Here is a 20,499-nt window from a genome sequence, read left to right as displayed (position 1 = left end):
TGACACTACTTAGTTTCCTAAAAATGTCCTATTGGTTTATATAAATATCACTCTGTTCCATTAGCCAACAAATCAAAAGAGGGTGGGCTCTAACCGCTGAGTCTTGACTCCGATTGAAAACTGTATCTGTCAATCAAAGAATATCCCGTTCTTACTTGTGCTTGTTGAATGTCAGTCTTCTGGAGCAGAGGGTAGGCCGACAGTACTCGCCAACACGCGCCACCTCGTGGTAGGACTCAGTCATGATTGTCACTTGTGAGTTTTGGGGCTGTAAAGAAAACTACAAGTCCCAAAATGCATCTCGGCCCTAGGCTTGCAAATCAGCTCCTTGCGCGGGGTCCCAGTACACTTTGAAGGTGAGGCGCTGTTAGTGGTTCCTAGGGGAGAGGCAGTCTAGCACGCCACCTGGTTCCCACTTTCATTACTATTAAGTCACGCCTCCAGGACCTTGCTAGGCCCACCCCTAGGAATATCTTCTGCTCACGCCTGTCCTGATGCAGCTAACGCTCCAACGCTGTTTCCCTGCCTCTTCAACTTTAGCACATCTTGGGTATTTTTGAGTACACAATTGAAAGGTAACGGATCCTCTCCCCAGGAAAAGACACGCTATTTTGTAGGCAATGTTGGGGGTTCTGGAAACTGGGACTCTTGGCCACTTGGAAAAGAGGCCAGGGATAGGTGGAAGGATTTGAAGACAACTGATTTGATTCCTCTGGACATAGAAGGGCCAAAGAGAAGCAGCCCAGTAAGGAGCCAGGAGCAAAGGAGGTGGGGAAGTGGGCTGACAGGGCACAGTGGTAACAGGAGAATGGAGAAACAGTGAGTAGGAGGATGGCAGAGTGGCCAAAGTTATATGCCTGCTCCATGACCCAAAACCCCAGATCTCAGAGATAGGCAAAAAAAACAATCAACAATGTCTGGCACTGCTACCTTAAGCACAATCACAGAAACCTGGAAACACCCTAACTGCCCATTTATGGAGCTTATTAAATAAATACTATGCAGCAGCTGTAAAAAAAAAAAGACTGAGGAAGTTTTCATGTACTGACATGTAAACAATTTGAGATATACTCAGAGAAAGGGAAAAAAGCAAGGTAGAGAATTGCATGTAAAGGATACTGACATTCATGAAAAAATATGTACATGTGGAAAATTGCTGAAAGAATATATCAGTTGATCAAAGTAGTTGCATTTTTATGATATTTGAATTGTAGATCCTACACATGTGTTACTTTTTCAATTTAAAAAACCTTATCTTCTAAGAGGACCAGCTCTATAATTGGCCATATTTGGATTAGATCCTGAGCCTGTTTATTTGCTGGGTGATAATGACCAAGTGACTTCATTTCTCTGACCTTCAGTTTCCTCATCTGTAAAATGGAGCACTACAAAGTTGCAAGAATTAAAGACACTTGACAATCGTTTAGAACAGTGCCAGGCACAGTGTAACTTCTACTGATAATGAGATTAAGCCATATGTCTGAAGAGTCAGGCAAAGAGCAGGTGTTCTGGGGCCTGACTGCTACTTCCTTGATGGTGACATTGGGCAAGCAACTTCCCCCTCTCTGGACCAATAAAAAGGGGAAGGACCAGAATGCCCACCCCAAGGATGGCTTGGGGTACCGAGCAACAGGAAAGGGATGCAGATCCCACTGTGGGCACTTCCTACATGCTAGGTTTCCAATAGCAGCTGTTGCTATGGTTACTTGCTATTATCTATGGGGGTGGGGGGTGAGGGCTCATGGACCCCAGTAACACTCAGACCAGTAAAGGGACCAAGACAGGCCACCTCCCCAAGAAGACACGGACACATTCTATATTATTTATATAAAAAAAAAATCCTTCAATATCTTACATCCTCTCCCTCCCTCCCCAAAGTGAGGTCAACCCAGTGTGATTCCCACAGAGGCCAGGGCTTCAGTGGCCCAGGCGGGACAGAGGGTGGGGTCCCCATACATGGTGCCCATGAAGTCCCGTACGAAATCAGGGAAGCGCTTCTCCACGATGCTGGCGCGCACGGCACTCATCAGCCGCAGCTGCAGGGCGGAAGTGTCAGCATCAGCCATTCGCACAGGGGAGACCCCCGTCCCCCTTGCCTTACCCATCCCGGCCACAGGCCCACCTGATAGGCAATGTTGTGGACAGTGAGGTGGTGCAGAGCGGCCGTGTTGTCGCTATGGAGCAGTGTGTGCAGGAAGGCTCGGCTGTGCCTGGGGACAGAAGGTGAGGGCTCAGTAGTCCGGGTCCTGCCCCGCTCCCGGCCCTCCCCCTACCCCCCAAGGCTCCGTCCTCCCCTACTTCTGGCAGGTGGGACAGGTACACTCGGGGTCTATGGGGCGGAAGTCTTTCGCGTACTGCTTCTTCTTCAGCTGCAGGTTCCCCGTGGGCACCAGGGCGGAGCCAAAGCGCTGGAGGGTGGGCAGGGGGAGGGCAAGGTGGGTCAGCCAGCTCTTCACCCTGCCCAACCTCACCCCGGTCTTCCTCCTGCCAAAGGCCTCACCGCTGTCCGTGTGGGGAAGACGCAGTCGAACATGTCGCATCCGAGAGCCACGCAGACCACCAGATCGGTGGCATAGCTGGGGGTGGGGCCAAAGGAGGGGGAAGGGGAGAGAACCTCAAGCCCTCCTCACACACCCAGGCCCCCCTCAACCCTCAGCCTCCCCAGGGGTTGACACGCGCAGAACCTCCCAAAGCACAGGGCCATGTCCACCTAAGTCCCCTCCCAGGCAGGGCTGTGTCCTTCCCGCCCCAGACCCCTAGAAACAGGGGTCCCCAGGAATCTAACCCCTAGAGGTTGGGCTGTCTCCCCTCCTCCACATACCCGACCCCCATCAGGTATCGGGGCTTGTCCTTAGGCAGCCTTGAGGTGCTCAGTGCCACCATCCTCCAGAACTGGCTCTTGCTCTCGCCCCCGCTCAGGCCCCCGATGGCAAAGCCTGGCACATCTCTCTTGGTCATCTCTGGGGGTGCAGGGGCAAGGTCAGGGGCCACCGGGCAAAAGGAAATAGAACTTGCCCTCAGAGCACACCCTGTCCAGACCTCCACAGGCCCCCAGAAGGGAGAATGTGAGTGTGAGTGTGAGAGAGAGAGAGAGAGAGAGAGAGAGAGAGAGAGAGAGACTGTGTGTGTGTGTGTGTGTGTGTGCGTGTGCGTGTGTTGGAGCTGCTGGTGATCTCAGCTACATTTATCCAGAGCTGGCTGCATGTGAGGGCCTCTCCTTCAACACTCAGGAGAGGCCCAGGGCCCATGCTCCCCTCACTGAAACCTAAGATGAAGCCAGATGTGTTTCAAAATCCAGAATTTTCCAGATTTTATTCTTTTGTTTGAGGGGGGAGGAGGTGCTAATTTTAAATTTTAAGTTAATTTTTAAATAATTTTAAACCTAATTTAAAATAATAACTTAGGTTTATTTATTTATTAATATCACCTTTTTTTAATGGAGGTACTAGGGATTGAACCCAGGACCTCTTGTATGCTAAGCACAGGCTCTTCCACTGAGCTAAACCCTCCCCCTAAGAATTTCCCTTTTTTTTTTAAGTTTATTTTTGGTGGGGGGAGGGTAATTAGGTTTATTTATTTAATTTTAGAGGCGGTACTGGGTATTAAACCCAGGACTTCCTAACATGCGAAGCATGTGCTCTACCATTTGAGCTATACTCTCCCTCCTCCCAGATTTTAGAACAGCGCACATCCTATCTGGTGAATAACAGCCTGTCATCAAACTCTGTAACATTTCTACAGGAAAATGTGTCAAGACTCATAACTGGGGTAAAGAACCATGGAGGTCTGCTTTTGCCACCAAACGACTTGCAAATTCCAGCAGGTTTCGGATGTTAGAAGTGCGCAATTAGGCTCCAGAATTGCAGAGAAGGGGCTGCAGGTATGCACTGTGGTTGAGGCGTGCAGAGTTTAACCCACTGGCCCTAGGCCACACATGCCAGAGGCTGGATTCGAACCCGAGTCTGGCCTCAAAGCCCAGACTTGTCTCTGGCCCCAGCTGCCCAGTTCAACCCCAGGGAGGCCTCAGCACTGACAGAACAGGCCCAGTTTGGGGCCAGGTTTTGAAGCTGGAGCGAGCAACAGAAACATCGGGGGTTGAGTTGTTCAAATACAGCTTCCCAGGTCTGCCTTGGCCCTGGACTCAGATCCAGTCATGGGGTGAGCGCAGGTGGTTCTGGTGCAGGCGAGCCTCAGAGCACTGAGGGGCGCCACCAGGACCGGTGCTTGTGAAACTGCAGGTGGCCAAGAAATGAGTTTGATGGGGCGAGACCAGGTGGTTTTTTAAATGAAAGAGAATAAAAAATATCAGAGAGGAGCCCATGTATGAAGGTAAACACTTCACAAAGCCTTGGTTTCTACTTTCATATATGTCCACGCATGAAACATACTTCTGACTGTGGGTCTCCATGAAAAAGAGTTACTGGGGGGTGGGGAGGGGCGAGTATAGCTCAGCGGTAGAGCACGTGCTTAGCATGCACGAGGTCCTGGACTCAATCCCCAGTAGCTCCATTAAAAAAATAAAAAGACTTTGGGTCAGGCGTGGGGGACACAGTTTGAGGACAAAAGGAATTATCAACAGAATAATCTTCACAACAGCACACACTGATGCCGGGTGCAGGTGGGACACCTTGAACAAATATTCCCATTTATTCCTCACTCCAACCCCATGACATTGGGAGTATGCTCCGATTTAATAGAGGGTGAAAGCGAGGCTCGGAGAGGCCAAGCCACCAGCTCAAGGGTGCCCAGCCATGAAGCAACAGATCAGAGGTTGGATCCGGCAGACTCCAGAATCCAGAGTCTTGCCCATGACACATCACTGCTTTTGAGCCCCCACCTCTGCCTCCGCTTTGTTTCTATGGCCACAGCCTTGGCTCAGGCCTCATTGTCACTCTCCCCCTAGGCAACTACTCCAGCTTCCTCTTTGGGCCTTCTGCTTCCTATCCTACTGGGATTTTTCTCCCACTCTCCCCCTCAACAGCACTCCATGGCTCCCCAGAACCTTGGTGTGATGTCCCAGGGCCTCCACTGTCAGTACAATTGCCCCTGACAGCATGTCTTACTCCCCAAGAATGGAGTGGCAGTGTACCAGTTAATGCTTAGGTTCTAGAGTCCGAGGTCTGGGTTCAGATCCCAGATCCGCAACATCCAAGCTGTGTGGCTGGGTGTAAGTAACTTAACAGCTCTGGGCCTCAGTTTCCCCTTCAGAAACGTGGTAGTTCCCGCCTTACAGGATGGTTATGAAAACTCGATGGGTCAATCTCTGACCAGCGTTTGGCATACTGCCTGGTGAACACCCCAAAATGGATAGCTATTGTTGTTCTCCAAACACATTCTACTCCACGCTGCCTCAGGGCCTTTGCTTCAACGGCTCTTCCACCTAAGGTGCCCTTTTGCCCATTAACAACCACTCTCTCAGCACCATCGCAAACCAGGCCCACATGGGGCCCCCCCGTGAAGGAAAAGCCCTGGTCATGTTGACAGGTGGCTTTACCTTCAAGGCAGGTGGCCCGGAGATCTGCATCCAGCCCTCCTTGGATGATGGCGAAGAGGTTCTGTTTGTCTGGCTGCCGATGAGCTGCAATGCACCGGTCCAGCCAGCGGACTGATCTGCAAGAGGACCGCAGTCACCAGCCATAGGGGCCTGGTAAGGGGCATGGAGACAAGGCTGCAGGACCAGCACGCCCTCGTCGACACATACACACACCTGCACATGGCCTCTTTCACGCGTGGCCCCGTCACAGTGCTGCTGACCACATCATCCAACTGCATGATGATGTCTGAGCCTGGAGAGTGAGACAGGAGCACAGTCACTGGGAAAGCCCCCCACCCACCCGCAAGGGGACAAGCTGGATCCCAGGAGTCCCTCTCCAGGTCTTGCTGACTCCCACTTAATCCCCTAGTCTGTTTATACAGGAACCAGAGGGAGCTTTTCAAAATGCACATCTGTTCTTGCCACCCCCCAGCTAAAACCATGCCCTGGCACATAGAATAAAATCCCACCTCTGCAAATTCATCCTCCAAGAACAGAATGATGTGTACACAAAGTGATTCATCGTGGTAGGATGGGGAGTAGCAAGACAGGAGTCCAAGTGTCCATCAACAGGGGTCTAGTTGAATGAAGCATGGTCCAGCCCTTAAGGGAATATTCTTTCCCCTAATCCCAAAATCCAGAAATTTCTCAAAATTAAAGGATTTTTCTTATATTTATGGCATATGCAGAAAAACCTGAGACAGTTATAATCTTTTTAAAAACAGAATATAGTTTGAAGATTCATAAGCATAATGCAATAAAAATGAAGTGTATGCCATATCCAGCAACTCCACTTCTGAGTATATACCCAAAGAATTGAAAGCAGGGTCTCAAAGAAATATTTGCCAGCTCATGTTCATAGCAGCATTGTTCACCATAGTCAAAAGATGGAAGCAACCCAAGTGTCCATGGACAGGTGAATAGATAAGCAAAATGTGATACTGACATTCAATGGAATACTATGCAGCCTTGAAAAAGGAAGGAAATTCTGACACATGCTGAATGTGGATGAACCTTGAGGACCCATCATGCTAAGTGAAATAAGCCAGTCACAAAAAGACAAATGTTTTATGTTTCTACTTACATGAAGTGCCTAGAAGAGTCAAATTCATATAGTAGATGGGGAGTGCCAGGGGCTGGGAGAGGGAGAATGAGGGGGTTAGTGTTTCATGGGGACAGTTTCACTTTGGGAAAATGAAAAGAGTTCTGGAGATGGATGGGAGTGCTGGCTGCACAACAATAAGAATGTATTTGATGCCAATGAACTGGACACTGAAAAATAATAAAGATGGTAAATTTTATGTTCTGTGTATTTTACCACAATTTTTTAATTGGAAAAAAAAAAGTCAATTGCAATACCACAAGGCACTTGCCCCAGACTCTACTTAGATATTGTGTAATAAATGGTATATAACTTTTACTATCTTTCTGAAATGTGAAAACTCTGAATTCTGACACCTATCTGGCCATAAGAATTTCAGATTAGAGTTTGTGGATTTATAGGTTAGGAAAGCTCAAGGAAATATGCCAAGATGTGTCATTATAGGGAAAAAGCACAGCGCACAAACTAGCCAAAGATCAGGCGATTTGATAAGCAATAAAGATTTTAACTGCAGTGGACTGAGACACATCGAATACATTTAAACCCCTGAGTTCATGATGATCCTGAAAAAACAACCATCAGTTTGTCATTGCTAGAGGATGCTAAGAAATCAACCCATGAAAACTAGTAAATGAGGGGAAAGAATTAAATCCATTCTTCCTATGTGAACTTAAACTACTTGGTCTCCCAGGAAAAAGTGAGAACAGAATGTTTTCTGTTTACAGAGGTAATCTGGCTAATAAATGAAGAGAGAATGACAGAATTAGAAACGCACCAGTTTGCAATTCCTAGTAATGGTTCCCAGGAGGCAGGTGTTAGGTGCCCCCTGGTGGACATACACACTGTGAGCCCTCTTGCCAAAAGGAACAGGACTCCAATGTGGCTCAAACCTCTAGAACCAAGTACCAACCTACAGGAAATCCAGAGGGTGGAGGAAAACTGTTACGTGACACCCTGGGGATGTGATTAGCAAAATTCAGACCCTGTGAAACACTATAGGGCTAAGGAACCAGTTTCTTCAAGAAGTTAATTGCTTAAAAAAAAATTGGAGGGGGTAGGGTATAGCTCAAATGGTAGAGCGCACGCTTAGCATGCATGAGGTCCTGGGTTCAATCCCCAGTACCTCCTCTAAGAATGAATAAATGAATAAATAAATAAATAAACAAACCTACTTACCCCCCCAAAAAAACTTTAAAAATAAAAATAAATTTAAAAATTGGAGGGAGAAACTATATAATATGTAATTTAATGTAACATATGAAAAGAGACTTAAGAACAACAAAGACCTACTGCATAGCACAGGAAACTATATTCATTTTCTTGTAATAACATATAATGGAAAAGAATCTGAAAAGAAAAAAATATGTATGTATAATGAATCACATTGCTGTACACCTGAAAGTAACATTGTAAATCAACTATGCTTCAAAAACATTTTTGTTTAAAAATAAAATAAAATAAGGGACTTAAGAGATCTTTCAAATAATTGCAGTATTTGCACATTACTTGGATCCTAAAATAGATAGTAAGAAAAATTGACACTTATGAAACAACTGGAACTTTGAACACTGGCCAGATATTTGATGTTAATGAATTACTGTTAATTGTTTTTAGGTGGGATGACAGTACTGTGAATTGTTAAAAAAAAAAAAATCCCATGTTTTTAAGATACAAAATAAATACTTATAGATGAAATGGTAGGGTGCCTGGGATTTGGTTTGATTTAATACAGATGATCTAAGAATATTAAGCTAGAAAAAGAAAACCAAAGCAGAAATAGTTAAAAATTAAAAAATAAACAGGATACAGGGAGAGGGTATAGCTCAGTGGCAGAGCGCATACTTAGCATGCAGGGGGTTCTGGGTTCAATCCCCAGTACCTCCTCTAAAAATAAAGAAATCAACCTAATTGCCTCCCTCCCCATAAAAATAAAAAAAAAAGGTAAACAAAGTAAAAATAAAACTTCAAAAATAAATAAATAAATAAATAAACCTAATTACCTCCCTCCCCAAAAAACAAACAAAACAAACAAGAATAAATGTAAGCTTGCAACTATCAAAAAATCAAATCAATGAAGCATATCTATTAATTGGTATGTTATTTAGCTATAAGATGGAAAAAAGTACCAGTGTATGCTACCTCAAAAACAGTGATGAACCTCAAAAACATTATGCTTGTCCACCAACAGATGACTGGATAAAAAAGCTGTGGTATATTTACACAATGGAATACTACTCAGACATAAAAATGAATAAAATAATGCTATTTGCAGCAACATGGATGGACTTAAAGATCATCATTCTAAGTGATGTAAGCCAGAAAGAGAAAGAAAAATACCATATGATATCACTCATATGTGAAATCTAAAAACAGAAAAAAAGAAGACACTAATGAACTCATCTACAAAACAGAAACAGACTCGCAGACATAGTAAACAATCTTATGGTTACCGGGTGAAAGGAGGTAGGAAAGGATAAATTTGGAAGTTTGAGATTTGCAAATGTTAGCCACTGTATATGAAGAAATTTTTTTAAATTCTTCTGTATAGCACAGGGAACTATATTCAATATCTTGTAATAACCTTTAATGAAAAAGAATATGAAAACAAATATATGTATATATATGCATGACTGGGACACTGAGCTGTACACCAGAAACTGACACATTATAACTGACTATATGTCAATCAAAAAAATTGTGCTAAGTAAAAGAAGCCATTCTCAAAGACCACATATTGTCTGATTTCATCCATGTGAAATGTCTAGAATACACAAATCTATAGAGACAGAAAGGAGATTAGTGAGGGCTGGGTAGTGACTGATAATGGGTATGGGATTTCTTTTGGGGGTATAAAAGTGTCCTGAAATTAGAGTGTGGTGATGCTTGTATAATTCTGTGAATATACTAAAAACCACTGAAGGGTGCATTTTAAATGGGTGAACTGTCTGTGTATCATAAGTCAATAAAGCTGTTTAAAAAAAGAAAGAAATCAATAAAACAGAAAGCTGACAAATGGAGAAAATTAACAAGCCAAAAGCTGGTTTTCGGAAAAGATCAACAAACTCAAAATCAATAAACCCCTACTAGACTGATTGGGAAAGAAGAGATCACAAGTTATCAATATCAGGAATGAAAAAGGAGTCATCACTACAGATTCTATAACATTAAGAGGTTAATAAGAAAAAGACAAAAAAAAGAAAAAAAGAGAGGTTAATAAGAGAATATTATGACCAACTTTATGCCAAGTAAGCTGAAATAAAAGTTCAAGGAATGGCCAAATTCCTTGAAAAATCCAACTTACCAATTCTGACCCAAGATGATAACACAAAATCTGAATAGCCCTATCAACATGTCAAATAAATTGAATCCATCATCAAAAACCTTCCCACAACTGTAGGCCCAGGGGGGTTTAATGGAGAATTCTACGAAACATTTAAAGATGAAATAGCACCAATCTTAGGCAAATTCCAACAGAAAAATTACAGGAGAAGCAATGTGGGCTGGGATATTGATAAAACATAAGGGTTGTGACCTCGTGATTGTTGAAGCCAGGTGACAGGTCAGAAGGGTTGTGTCTGTTTTGGTATACACTTGAAATTTTCCAAAATTAACAAAAATACAAGGTACAGAAGAATGTGCCATAAATGGCATGCTCTCATCATGGAAAAAAATACAATAGATTTGAACTTGCTTGTATTTGAATAAACTCTGAAAGAATATATAAGAAACTCGAAACAGTGGTGACCTGTGGGGGTGAAAGGGATGGACAGAGGATGGGCATTGTTTCCTGCACATGTTTTTACATAGGAAATATATACAAAATGCATTATTGTTCAGTTTTCTTTTCCTTAAAGACAATTCGGGGGGAGGGTACAGCTCCCTGGAAGAGTGTGTGCTTAGCATGCGTGAGGTCCTGGGTTCAATCCCCAGTACCTCCATTAAAACTTTTTTTTCAAGTAATAATAAAATAAAATAAAGGACAATTCAAAACTCATGAGTCCCTGCAGGATCTGCCCCCAACACCTCTCTGTCCTCACCTTCCATGAGACTGAGAAATGTTCATTGTCCTTATCAAGGAATGGGGGATATTGATGCAGATAGGAGGGGTCTAAAGCCCCCCCAATACCTCCTTGTTGCCCCCATTATTTCAACATCTCTTTGACCAGCTAATTTGCTATTTAGGAGAAATAAGGGAGATAAAAGTAATACTAAAAGCTACTACATGTCAGGCACTGTGAGAAGAGACTGACATTAGATCATTGTTTTTGTGAACTATCCTCATCTGGGTTGGCCCAACTGAGGCTCAGGGAGGGGGAGTGATTTGCCCAAAGCCAACCAGCACGTAAGGAGCGGGCCCACCTCACCACCACCTCCGAAAGGTAGGGAGAGGGGCGGCTCCCTGGGATCCGCTCACCCAGCGCGTTCTGTATCTCCACGGACTTCTCCGGGCTCAGAAGGGTCTCCTCACCGTCGTAAGGGGATCGAAAGCTGACACCTTCCTCCGTCACCTCGGATAGGGACACCAGAGACACCATCTGGAAGCCGCCGCTGTCCTGAGGGAAACCCCACCGCGGGGCTGTCAGGAATGGAACTGGTAATACCCATCCCCAAGGAGTGCCCTTGGATCCCGGTTCAGACCCCACCTTACCGTCAGCAGATTGTGGGGCCAATTCATAAAGCCGTGGAGACCGTGGGCTTTCTGGATCAGCTCAGGGCCCTGGGTTGGGGGAAGGGTCAGGTTAGAGGGCTCATGTTGGAGGCAACAGGACTGGCCAGCTTCGTTCCTCACCGGTCCCTCACGCCCAGCACAAGGCCTTGGCCACCCGGGATGCTCGATAGGTCTTTGTCGATTGACTTTTGGAGGCGTACCCGGACCTAGGGAATGCCTGGGCTGCCCGCGCTCCGCCGCCTCCCTGCCCGGGCAGAACCCACCCACCGGCCTCAGACCCAGATGGTAGGTGTTGCCCAGGCAGATGCGGCAGCCCAGGGCGTCCAGCTGCTCGGTCGTGATGCCCTTCATGGTGGCCTGCGTGCCCACTGGCATGAACACTGGAGTAGCCACGGGCCCGTGCGGCAGCCGCAGCTCGCCTGCCCGGGCCCTGGAGCGGCTACATTCTGCCACCAGCCGCATGATGCGCGGGGCGGACTCCAGGGAAGTTGGGCTAGCGGCTGCCGCCATCTTGCCTGCCGGAACCACGTGGGCAGTGGAACACCCTGGGCGGCGCCATGTTGGCTGGCGTCACGTGACGCGAGACGAGGGCAGGAGCCTTGGAAGAGCGTCAGACGAACCATGGAAACGGACGCCGGCGCGCTCCTCCTCGCAGGGCGTCCAGTTCCGTTCCACAGGCAGAGAGCACTGCCGCGAAGTGCTAAAATTGTATTGGTTTGGAAGCCCATTCCTTTCACCCCCTCGCAACCAAACCCTCTCTAATCTACAGTTTTATCCTCCATCAAATGATACTATTAGACATAAAGGCATCGTGAATATTGATTAATATGGATGTATATTGATTTTTTACATAATGCCTGAGACAGGCTCTTGTCTCTTGAACATTACCTTGCTCCAAGGGCTTAGAACAGGACCTAGCACAGTATGTACTCAATAAACATTACTTTGTTCAATGAAAGAAGAAATCACAGATTTACAGAAAGGGAGACTCAGGTCCAGAACCTGGTTTCATTAATTCGGTCATTCATACAGCGTACCCCTACATATACATCCCCACTAGTGTCAGCCTCCATGCTGCACAGGGATGAGAGAGGCTGGGTCACGGGTTTATTAAGCACTGGCTGTGTTCAACTAATAATAATAGCAATATAAAAATATATAGTCTTACGGTTGGAAAAAGAGCCGACATCCGTCATGGCCAGCAGAGGGCGCATATGCCCCAGAAGCCTTCTCAGGATCACCGGCCTGAAGCGGCCTGATCTCAGCAAGACTCTAACCTAGAAGCCTTGGGCTAGTAATACCAGTTTCTCAGGGTGCTTGAGTCCTCACGAGGACACGTCTGGAAAACACCCAACAGTGAGGCCCACCTTACTGCCTGTTGCTATTATCAGCAATACTCCTCTGATATTCCTGTGGATGCTGGCTCATATCTTCACCGTCAGTTGCTCTGAACTTCCCCAAAGTTAAAGAACCCTTCACTGATACCCATGACTGTATATCACATCGCCTGTAACTCATATTGTGCTTTTAAGAACCTCTATACCTTGACAGGCCCAGCATCGTCCTCTTTTCTGAACTCTCATCTTCTCTTTGGGAGATACCTCCTTGACATCCCCACTGGGTGTCCAAAACAGAACTCATGATTGTCCCCCCAGGCTTGCCTACCCACCTCCATCTTCCCCTTCTCGGTAGCAGCAGCACAATCCTTCCAGGAGCTCAGACCAGAAACTTTGGAATGGTCTTTAAGCCCTCACTATCTCTCATCCCTACATCTGATTAATCAGCAATTCCTGGTTGCTCTTCTTTCAAAATCTATCCAGAATCTACCACTCCACAACCCCTCCCTAGCTCTCACACTGGTCCAGTCACCAGCATCTCTTGCCTGGCTAGTTACAGTAGCCTCCTCACTGGTCTCTTGGCTTCTTTCCTTTACTCCCTACACTATATACTGGATTTCTTGGATCTGAGGATTGGAGTCTTTCCATAATTTTGAAAAATTCTCGATTATTCTCTCTGAAGATCTGCAGTTGCCTGTAACTTAGCCTGCAGCACAGGTAACTGTGAGCATGATGAGAAATGCTGACTTGCTTCTCCTCCTGAGAAGTTAGCCTTGCAGAATTCAACATGTCTGAACTGAGAACTTCTTAAAAATATACATATGTGTGTGTGTGTGTGTGTGTGTGTGTGTGTGTGTGTGTGTGTGTGTATACACTTATTTCCATAAGGAACAAGAGTACAAAATGGTGGTCTTTGGAGTTTGTAACTATGAGAGTTTTCATTGAACTGTACTTTTATATTTTATGCACTTTTCTGCATTTGTAATATTTCACATTTCCAAATGTATAAAAAATTCAGAAAGGGTAAAAGGTGGACAAACCTAGTCCCACCTCATCCCCCATCCACCCACTTTCCATCTCAGCCTTCCCTAGACATGTTTTTATCAGATTCTTGTGTCTTTATTCTGTTTTCTCATGCAAACAGAAGCAAATATTAACTTAAATACTTATACATATCTCTTTAGACACAAAAGGAGGCTTGCTAGTTACCCTGGGGGATGCACTTCACTTTTGGTTTACACCTTGGAGGCCATTCCATGTCAGTACATTGTTCCCTTGTTTGTTTTTGTTTTTTTTTTTAACAGTTGCCTAGTATCCCAAAGTATGTGTAGACCATCACTCACTGTGGGATCTCCTTTCAATTCTCTCTTGATTTGTGAGTAATTTTTTGCTTCTACAAAAAAGGCTACAACGAATGATCTTGTATTTAAGTCATTTCACATGGCAGTAAGTATATCTTTAGGAAAATTTTCCGGTGACTAGGTCAAAGAGTATAATGAGATCCTACCCAAATGCCCTCCATATGGTTGTGGCATTTGCTCCTGCACCAGAAAGCAGTGTATGGAAGTGCCTGCTTCCCCACAGCCTCTCCAACACAATTTCAACTGGTAATTCCGTGTCATTTTTAATGTGCCTTTCTTTTATTTCCAATGAAGTTTGGTATCTATTCTTCACTTCCACCTTCTTGAAACATACTTCCTATAGCTTTTCTGGCCTCATTCTCCTGATTTGTTAAAATATTTCTTTTTAATTCTCCTAAGTAGTAATAATAATAATAATAATAATAATAATAATAATAATAATAATAATAATAATAATAATAATAATAATAATAATAATAAGAAGAAGAAGAAGAAGAAGAAGAAGAAGAAGAAGAAGAAGAAGAAGAAGAAGAAGACGAAGAAGAAGAAGAAGAAGAAGAAGAAGGAGAAGAAAGTGATGATGATGATGATGAAGAGCTAATACTGCCAACACTAATGGAGCAGGCGCCACTGTGTGCCAGGTGTCAGGTAATCCATACATTGTCATTGCCTCATTTGGACTCTCACAGTACAATGTGGTGGGTATTGTTATTATCTCCATTTTATGAATAAAGTAATCGAGGCAGAGATATTTACTGACTTACTCATGGTTCCTTGATTAGTAATCAAGGAACAGGAATTGAAATCTAGTCCTATCTGAGCGCTGTGAAGCTACCCTCTTATACAACTTCTTTTCCTGAAGAAGGTAGTGGTAGCGGTTGTGGCCCAGTGCAGGGGTGAAAGGGTTACAGCCAGAGGAGGAACATGGTGGGGGGTGGGGATTCAGGCTCTGCCACTCAGAAACCAAGTGACTTTAGTCGGGTGGTGGCCACTCTGTGAGTCTCATTTTCTTCATCTTTAAATTGAGGCAGAGGGTCATTATGAAGGTACACAGTAAATGCCAAAATACACACATGAGTATATATGCAGTAAACATTATGGAGCACCCCTACTCTGTGTGAGACACTTCTCACTGCTGGCACTGTAGCAGTGAACAAGCAGACAGAAACCCATGCCCTGGAGGGGTGAACAAGAAAAATGTGTAAAATACATCATGCCTCAGGTGGTTATGAGTATTGGGAAAAAAGAAATCAGGGAAAGAGAGGTGACAATTTAAGTAGGGTGGTCAAGACCAGATCTACTGAGAAGGTGGGATTTGAGTTAAGGCCCGAAGGATCTGAGGGAGGCATCAAATGAGAGGGCATTTCAGGCAGTGGGAACAGTGAGAGCAAAGGTTCTGGTGAGGTCGGAATGTGCCTAGATCACTTGTAGTGCAGCAGGGAGGGCAGTATGGCTAGAAGGAGTGAGAGAAGGAGCGGAAGATGAGGGTCAAAAGATCAGAGCGAGAGATCCTGCAAAGCCTCTGGTTTGCGGTGAGAATTGTGGCTTTCCCCTGAACTAGATGGAAGACTGGGGGTTTCTTAGAGGAGCGAGGAGTGAAGAAAGCTTTTTCTATCACCAGAGGTAAAATGGGGGATGGAGGTGGGGTACAATCTAAGTTCAGTGGCATCTGTTGTAGGGTTTTGGCGCCGCTCAGCAGGGAGTGTAGGGGACGCCACGAGGTCTCCCCTTGACGCGGCCTCAGCACTCTGGACAGCGCCGCACGCGTCGCCCAGAGACCAGAGAAGCGGTAGCGTTAGGGGCGGAGCCTGCGGAAGCGGCCTATTAAAAGCGGCGAGCTCTTCCCAAGGGCACACCCTGCAGGGCGGGGCCGCGGGCGGAGCTTGATAAACTATCCAATTACAAGCGTTTGCTGACAGCTCAAGGAAGCAGCGGAAGACGTTAGGGGGCGGGGACACATGGGGGCGGAGCCTGTGTAAAACTTCTATTTCGACCGGGGCCGGTTGATTGGGCACCGAAGAGGCAGCGGTGCGCACGAGGCGGTCCTAGGGACTATAGCAGGGAGCGGTTCTTGAATGGGTGATGGTTGCAGAGGCGGGGGTTGGTTTCTGAGCTCAAGTGAAGGCCCGCGCACGAGACCCGGGTTGGGGATCTCAGTAGATCCTCCAATTTCCCCTTCCTTAGGGTCCCAGCAGATGCGCAGAGGAGTCCCCAAAACTAGAAGCAGGGGTTTGGCCTTAAGGAGTGGGTACTAAAATCCTGGGACCCAGAAAGGAAGGAGTCGGGATTCTGGGTACAGAGTGGGAAATCCAGAACCTCTGGACAAGAGTTAGGTGTTGGAATATCTCCGACGTTGAAATAGGGGTCCTTGGAGGCCTGGGGTCGAGTGATCGTCCCAAGAGCCTGGCGGTTTTCTCTTGTTTATCCAGCCGAGGGTGGAAGCTGTCCTGTGATATTCTTGCCCTCCATAGACCTGGTGCCAAAGGCTAGCTTTTTTGGAAGACACTGCGAAGGCTAGGGCCCCAAGACGGCGCCCTCTGTGAAACGACCTCCGCGGCAACTCTCTAAACGTTCCTCCTTGTCTCCCCACAGCAGAGCTGAGAGCTAGTGAGTCTGGACCCCTCTCCATCCCGTATCTTGGACAAAGTAATGTGTCTCTCTTGGTCCCAGTCAGCTGTCTGGGATATGTAGCTTTAACTCCTCTTGGGCCTGAAAATTGGTCTCTCACCAAGTTCAGGGGACTTTGCCACAAAATCACTCTGAAACTCAGCTCAGATATTCCAGAACTCTGCTTGTCTCCCAGTCTTCATTCTAACCTCTCCCACACACCTTGTTTTTGATTGTTCTAAAGCACCACTCTGCCTGGGTTCTTCCCAGCTCAGAATCTTTTTGGAGTTCCCCACTGCTCTCAGGATAAAGAACTCCTCTGCTTGCCTGCCACGACCCAGCGCCAGGCAGCTCCTGGCTGACATCAAGCAATACTTTTTCCTTTTTGCAACCAAATGCCTCACCCACCTGACTTCAGCAACCTGAAGTTCTTTCCCACTACCCAGTAGGATTTTTGCACATGCTGTTCCCTCAGCATGGCATATCCTTTGCTCACCTACCCCAGCACATCTTTAGGTCCCAATTCAACAGCAGTGTCTCGCTTGAGACACAGAATGCCTTCCCTGACACTCCCCGCCCTAGTTGGGACAGGGCCCTCTTGGTGCCTGGAAGCTCCGTAACGGCCGGGACCAGGGTAACTGCCGTATTCCCAGTGTCTAGTACAGGACTGATACGTAACGGCCAATAAATCCATGTAGAGTGAATGGAACAAACAAACACATGAAGTTTCCATTTATTCCGCGATGGGTTAGAATGAGCATCCGAGCCAAAAAAGCTTGCTGCATTGTTGCCCAAAATTGTGTCCAGAGGTCTCAGAACAGGCTTACAGAGGGAAGGAACGGCCAGAGTTGGGCTCACACGTGGACACTGAATCCTGAGGCTGGACGGCCCAGCTGCACAGGTCCAGGCCTGGGTCCTTAGAGGCAGGGCAAGCTCTGCTACTAAAAAATGGCTAATGGTCAGAGGGAGAGCAAATGTTTCCCAGCCAGGGCAGGGGGTAATCAGTCGGCTGGGTGGTAACTTGAGGTCAGGGTGGACACCAACCTAGAGGAACAATCAGGGCCCCAGTGACTCCTCTAAATCTAGAGAGGTGGAAATCCTGCATTTGTCTCCCCTATTACTGCTCAGAAGCCTCCTTTGGTCCCAGGTCACTAACCCCCAATCACTCCCCACTGGAATCAGTTCCAATTCCTTGCAAGGCCCTATCCCTCCCTGTGACATTATCTCAACCCACTGTGATCTGTCAGTCATGTGCTTTTTCTACCTTCCCTCCAAAGGCATCCTGGGCCCTCCAGGGTGGTCTCCATTCCTGAGTCATTGATACCTATGACCTATCCACCAAGTACCCTATCCTGATCAACTTGCCGAGTGTGTGGGCCACTGATGCTTCCTGCTGGTGCTCCCGGTGCTCTGTTGGTGACTGAAGGATGCATGACATCATCCTCCAGCAACATGTGGGCCAAGACATCTCTCCATCATAGGCCAGCTATTGCCTTCCATGGTCCTGGCTGAGGAGGAGCTGGAGAAGCAGCTCTGCCAGGCTGGCTTCCTGGGCTTGGAGGACAACAGGCCTGGGATGGCCTTAACCAGCTTCGAATGGGTGACGCACCAGCAGCAAGCTCTTCTCCGTGCTCAAGGTGTCAACCTCATCTTCCTCAACCCAGCTCCCTGCGGTGGCAGGTCCTGAGGGTTGGAATGCTGTCATTGGCCAGCTGCCTCACCACCACTGAAGACCCTGAGCAGAGTTACCGTGCCAAGGGATCTGTGGTCATGAGCTGTCTTCTCAGGACTGGTACCCACCATGCTGCAAAGATGCTGACTCCATGCTGTCCAGATCTGACTACCGTAATCCTGACGGTGGCAAACAAACTCCTAGGGCTGTGCTAGCAGCAATGGGGGTGAAACCTTCACCGAACCTTGTATTGGGTTGAATGTTGTCCCCCAAAAGTATTATGTCCAACTCCTAACCGCCGGTATCTGTGACCATGACTTTATTTGGAAATAGACCGCTGTAGAGGTATTTAAGGATCTTGGGATGAGCGCATCATAGATGAAGGTGGACCCCAGATCTGATGACTAATGTCCTTATGTAAGGAAGGGGGTCTGAGACACACTCAAAGGGAGGTCATGTGAAGATGGAAGCAGAGATTAGAGTGGTGCTCCCACAAGCCAAGGGACACCTGGAACCACGTGAAGCTAGACAAGGCAAGATCCTGCTTGCTCCTCAGGTACTGCTGTTTTTGGCCATAAACTTGTCCTGGTCATGGGAGAAACTCAGGCATCCATCAGAGACAAGCCGCCCTGCCCTTCCCCATAACAGAGGAACATGGCACCAAGTCCTGGCTCTGTGTAGACTTGTCACTACACCAAGGTGACCGGAGACAACTTTTCCCACTGCCTTCTTTGACCTTGAGATTCCTTCCCTTGTGCTGGTCTGCATTCAGAAATTTGAATGTGGTGGTGGTTCCTGCCTGGAAAACCAACAATGAATCTGTACTGAGGATGCACATCCAGAGCTGAAGGCATTTGACAGGTGGTGCCGAGGTGTTCCTCCCAATGGATTTCTCAGTGACACTGCTTCCATCCAGTCTTCATCCCCTCACCTCAAACACAAAGTCCAAATGATTTTGTGTAGGTCTCTTTGTCCCAGACCTTGGACATGTCTGGGAGAGGAGTTGAGGTTGGAAGCCATCCGTCAGGTCTGTCTCTTGTCTCCACTAATACACACACTTGACGGATCCCACGGGAATTCTGGTCCACCTGAACGTCTGCACCATGCGCCCCGATCCCCAAGCTGGGAGATTTGGTATTGGGGTCTCCCCGACTCCAGAAGGAAACAAAACTCCTTGAATGTTTTTTTTTTTGGGTGCAGAACACTTTCCTTTCACCTCCCCCAAGGCAAATCTTCATCATTTGAAGGGACACTGGACTTTCTGCCTCAACTGAGTGATTCTCAGTCAATAGTTTGCACTTCTATCAGTGGCCATGGTTACCAAGCCCTGGAACCCAGACCTCGAACAGCGCCTGCTGAGCAGGTGAAGAGACAAGATGGGTCCCTGCTGAGATGCAGCCCCAGGCCTCACCGCAGGGCTCTTTCCAGGCAGGTGGAGTTGGAACCTGGGTAAGGCCAATCCACACACTGTCCTGACTCTCTCCCTGAGGCAAAGCCAGAATCGAGAAGGGTTGCTTTGGGGGTGGGTTCCTCCACCTGTGCACTGCTGATATTTAAGTGTAGAAAGTTCAGTACCATCCTTGGCCTCTACCCACTAGGTGACAAATGTCACTCAAGCACTGCAAAATTGCCCAGGATCAAGAAGCACTCCTCCAGAGAAACCTGTGAGAACAGGGCTGAGCCACTGAAAAGAACCCCAACAGTGCACTGTGCAGAACACACTCGCGGGGGGGTGGGGGCAGTACCAGGGAAAAGGCTGTGGCCGCTGCAGACACAAAGTGCCATCCCGGCTAAGATGGTCCTGTGGCTAATTTCCCAGACCTTGGGGTCGTTCAGCCAGATTCAACTGGGGTTTTTCAAATTGGGTTAAGTGGAACAAAACTGACCAAACCTTTATTCCATAGTGTCTTGAAACTGCGCTTAAAACTATACCAGAATTAATGGAGCAGAAAACAAAAAGCATGCTGAATTGTGTGAGCAAACCCGCCAAAGCAGTGTGGGCCTCCGCAGGCAGCTCCACAGTCCATCGGGATAGCTGGCACATGAGGTGACAAGCTCCCAGTTAACTGGATTTCTGGCCCGAGCCACTATGAGTGAAGGTGTCTAGAGGCCTAGAACTGGACCTTCTCTGGTGACCAGGGACTGCCCTGCTGCCCCCGCCCCACTTTCCTGTGCTGGGAACAGAGTGGAGGAACCTGCCCATCCCGCTGCTGGTGGG

The 20,499-nt window shown here is 47.0% G+C and overlaps 1 protein-coding gene across 1 annotated transcript; it reads right to left on the bottom strand.

Annotated features, from left to right (window-relative positions):
• Window positions 1-1,808: 1,808 nt before the first annotated feature.
• On the bottom strand, window positions 1,809-11,864 carry QTRT1 (queuine tRNA-ribosyltransferase catalytic subunit 1). The gene is made up of 10 exons (XM_010954258.3): window positions 11,572-11,864; window positions 11,284-11,352; window positions 11,050-11,188; window positions 5,708-5,786; window positions 5,495-5,610; window positions 2,822-2,960; window positions 2,501-2,576; window positions 2,299-2,408; window positions 2,123-2,210; window positions 1,809-2,036 (listed from the first exon to the last, which is right to left on the bottom strand). Exons 1-10 carry the CDS (start codon window positions 11,812-11,814, stop codon window positions 1,884-1,886), a joined length of 1,212 nt encoding a protein of 403 aa, XP_010952560.2. The 5' UTR covers window positions 11,815-11,864; the 3' UTR covers window positions 1,809-1,883.
• Window positions 11,865-20,499: the final 8,635 nt, after the last annotated feature.

The sequence above is a fragment of the Camelus bactrianus genome, chromosome 22 (genome assembly GCF_048773025.1).
Source record: "Camelus bactrianus isolate YW-2024 breed Bactrian camel chromosome 22, ASM4877302v1, whole genome shotgun sequence".
Lineage (NCBI taxonomy): Eukaryota > Metazoa > Chordata > Mammalia > Artiodactyla > Camelidae > Camelus > Camelus bactrianus.
The sequence above is the reverse complement of the archived record's forward strand: the minus strand, read 5'-3'. Positions and strand labels throughout refer to the sequence as shown.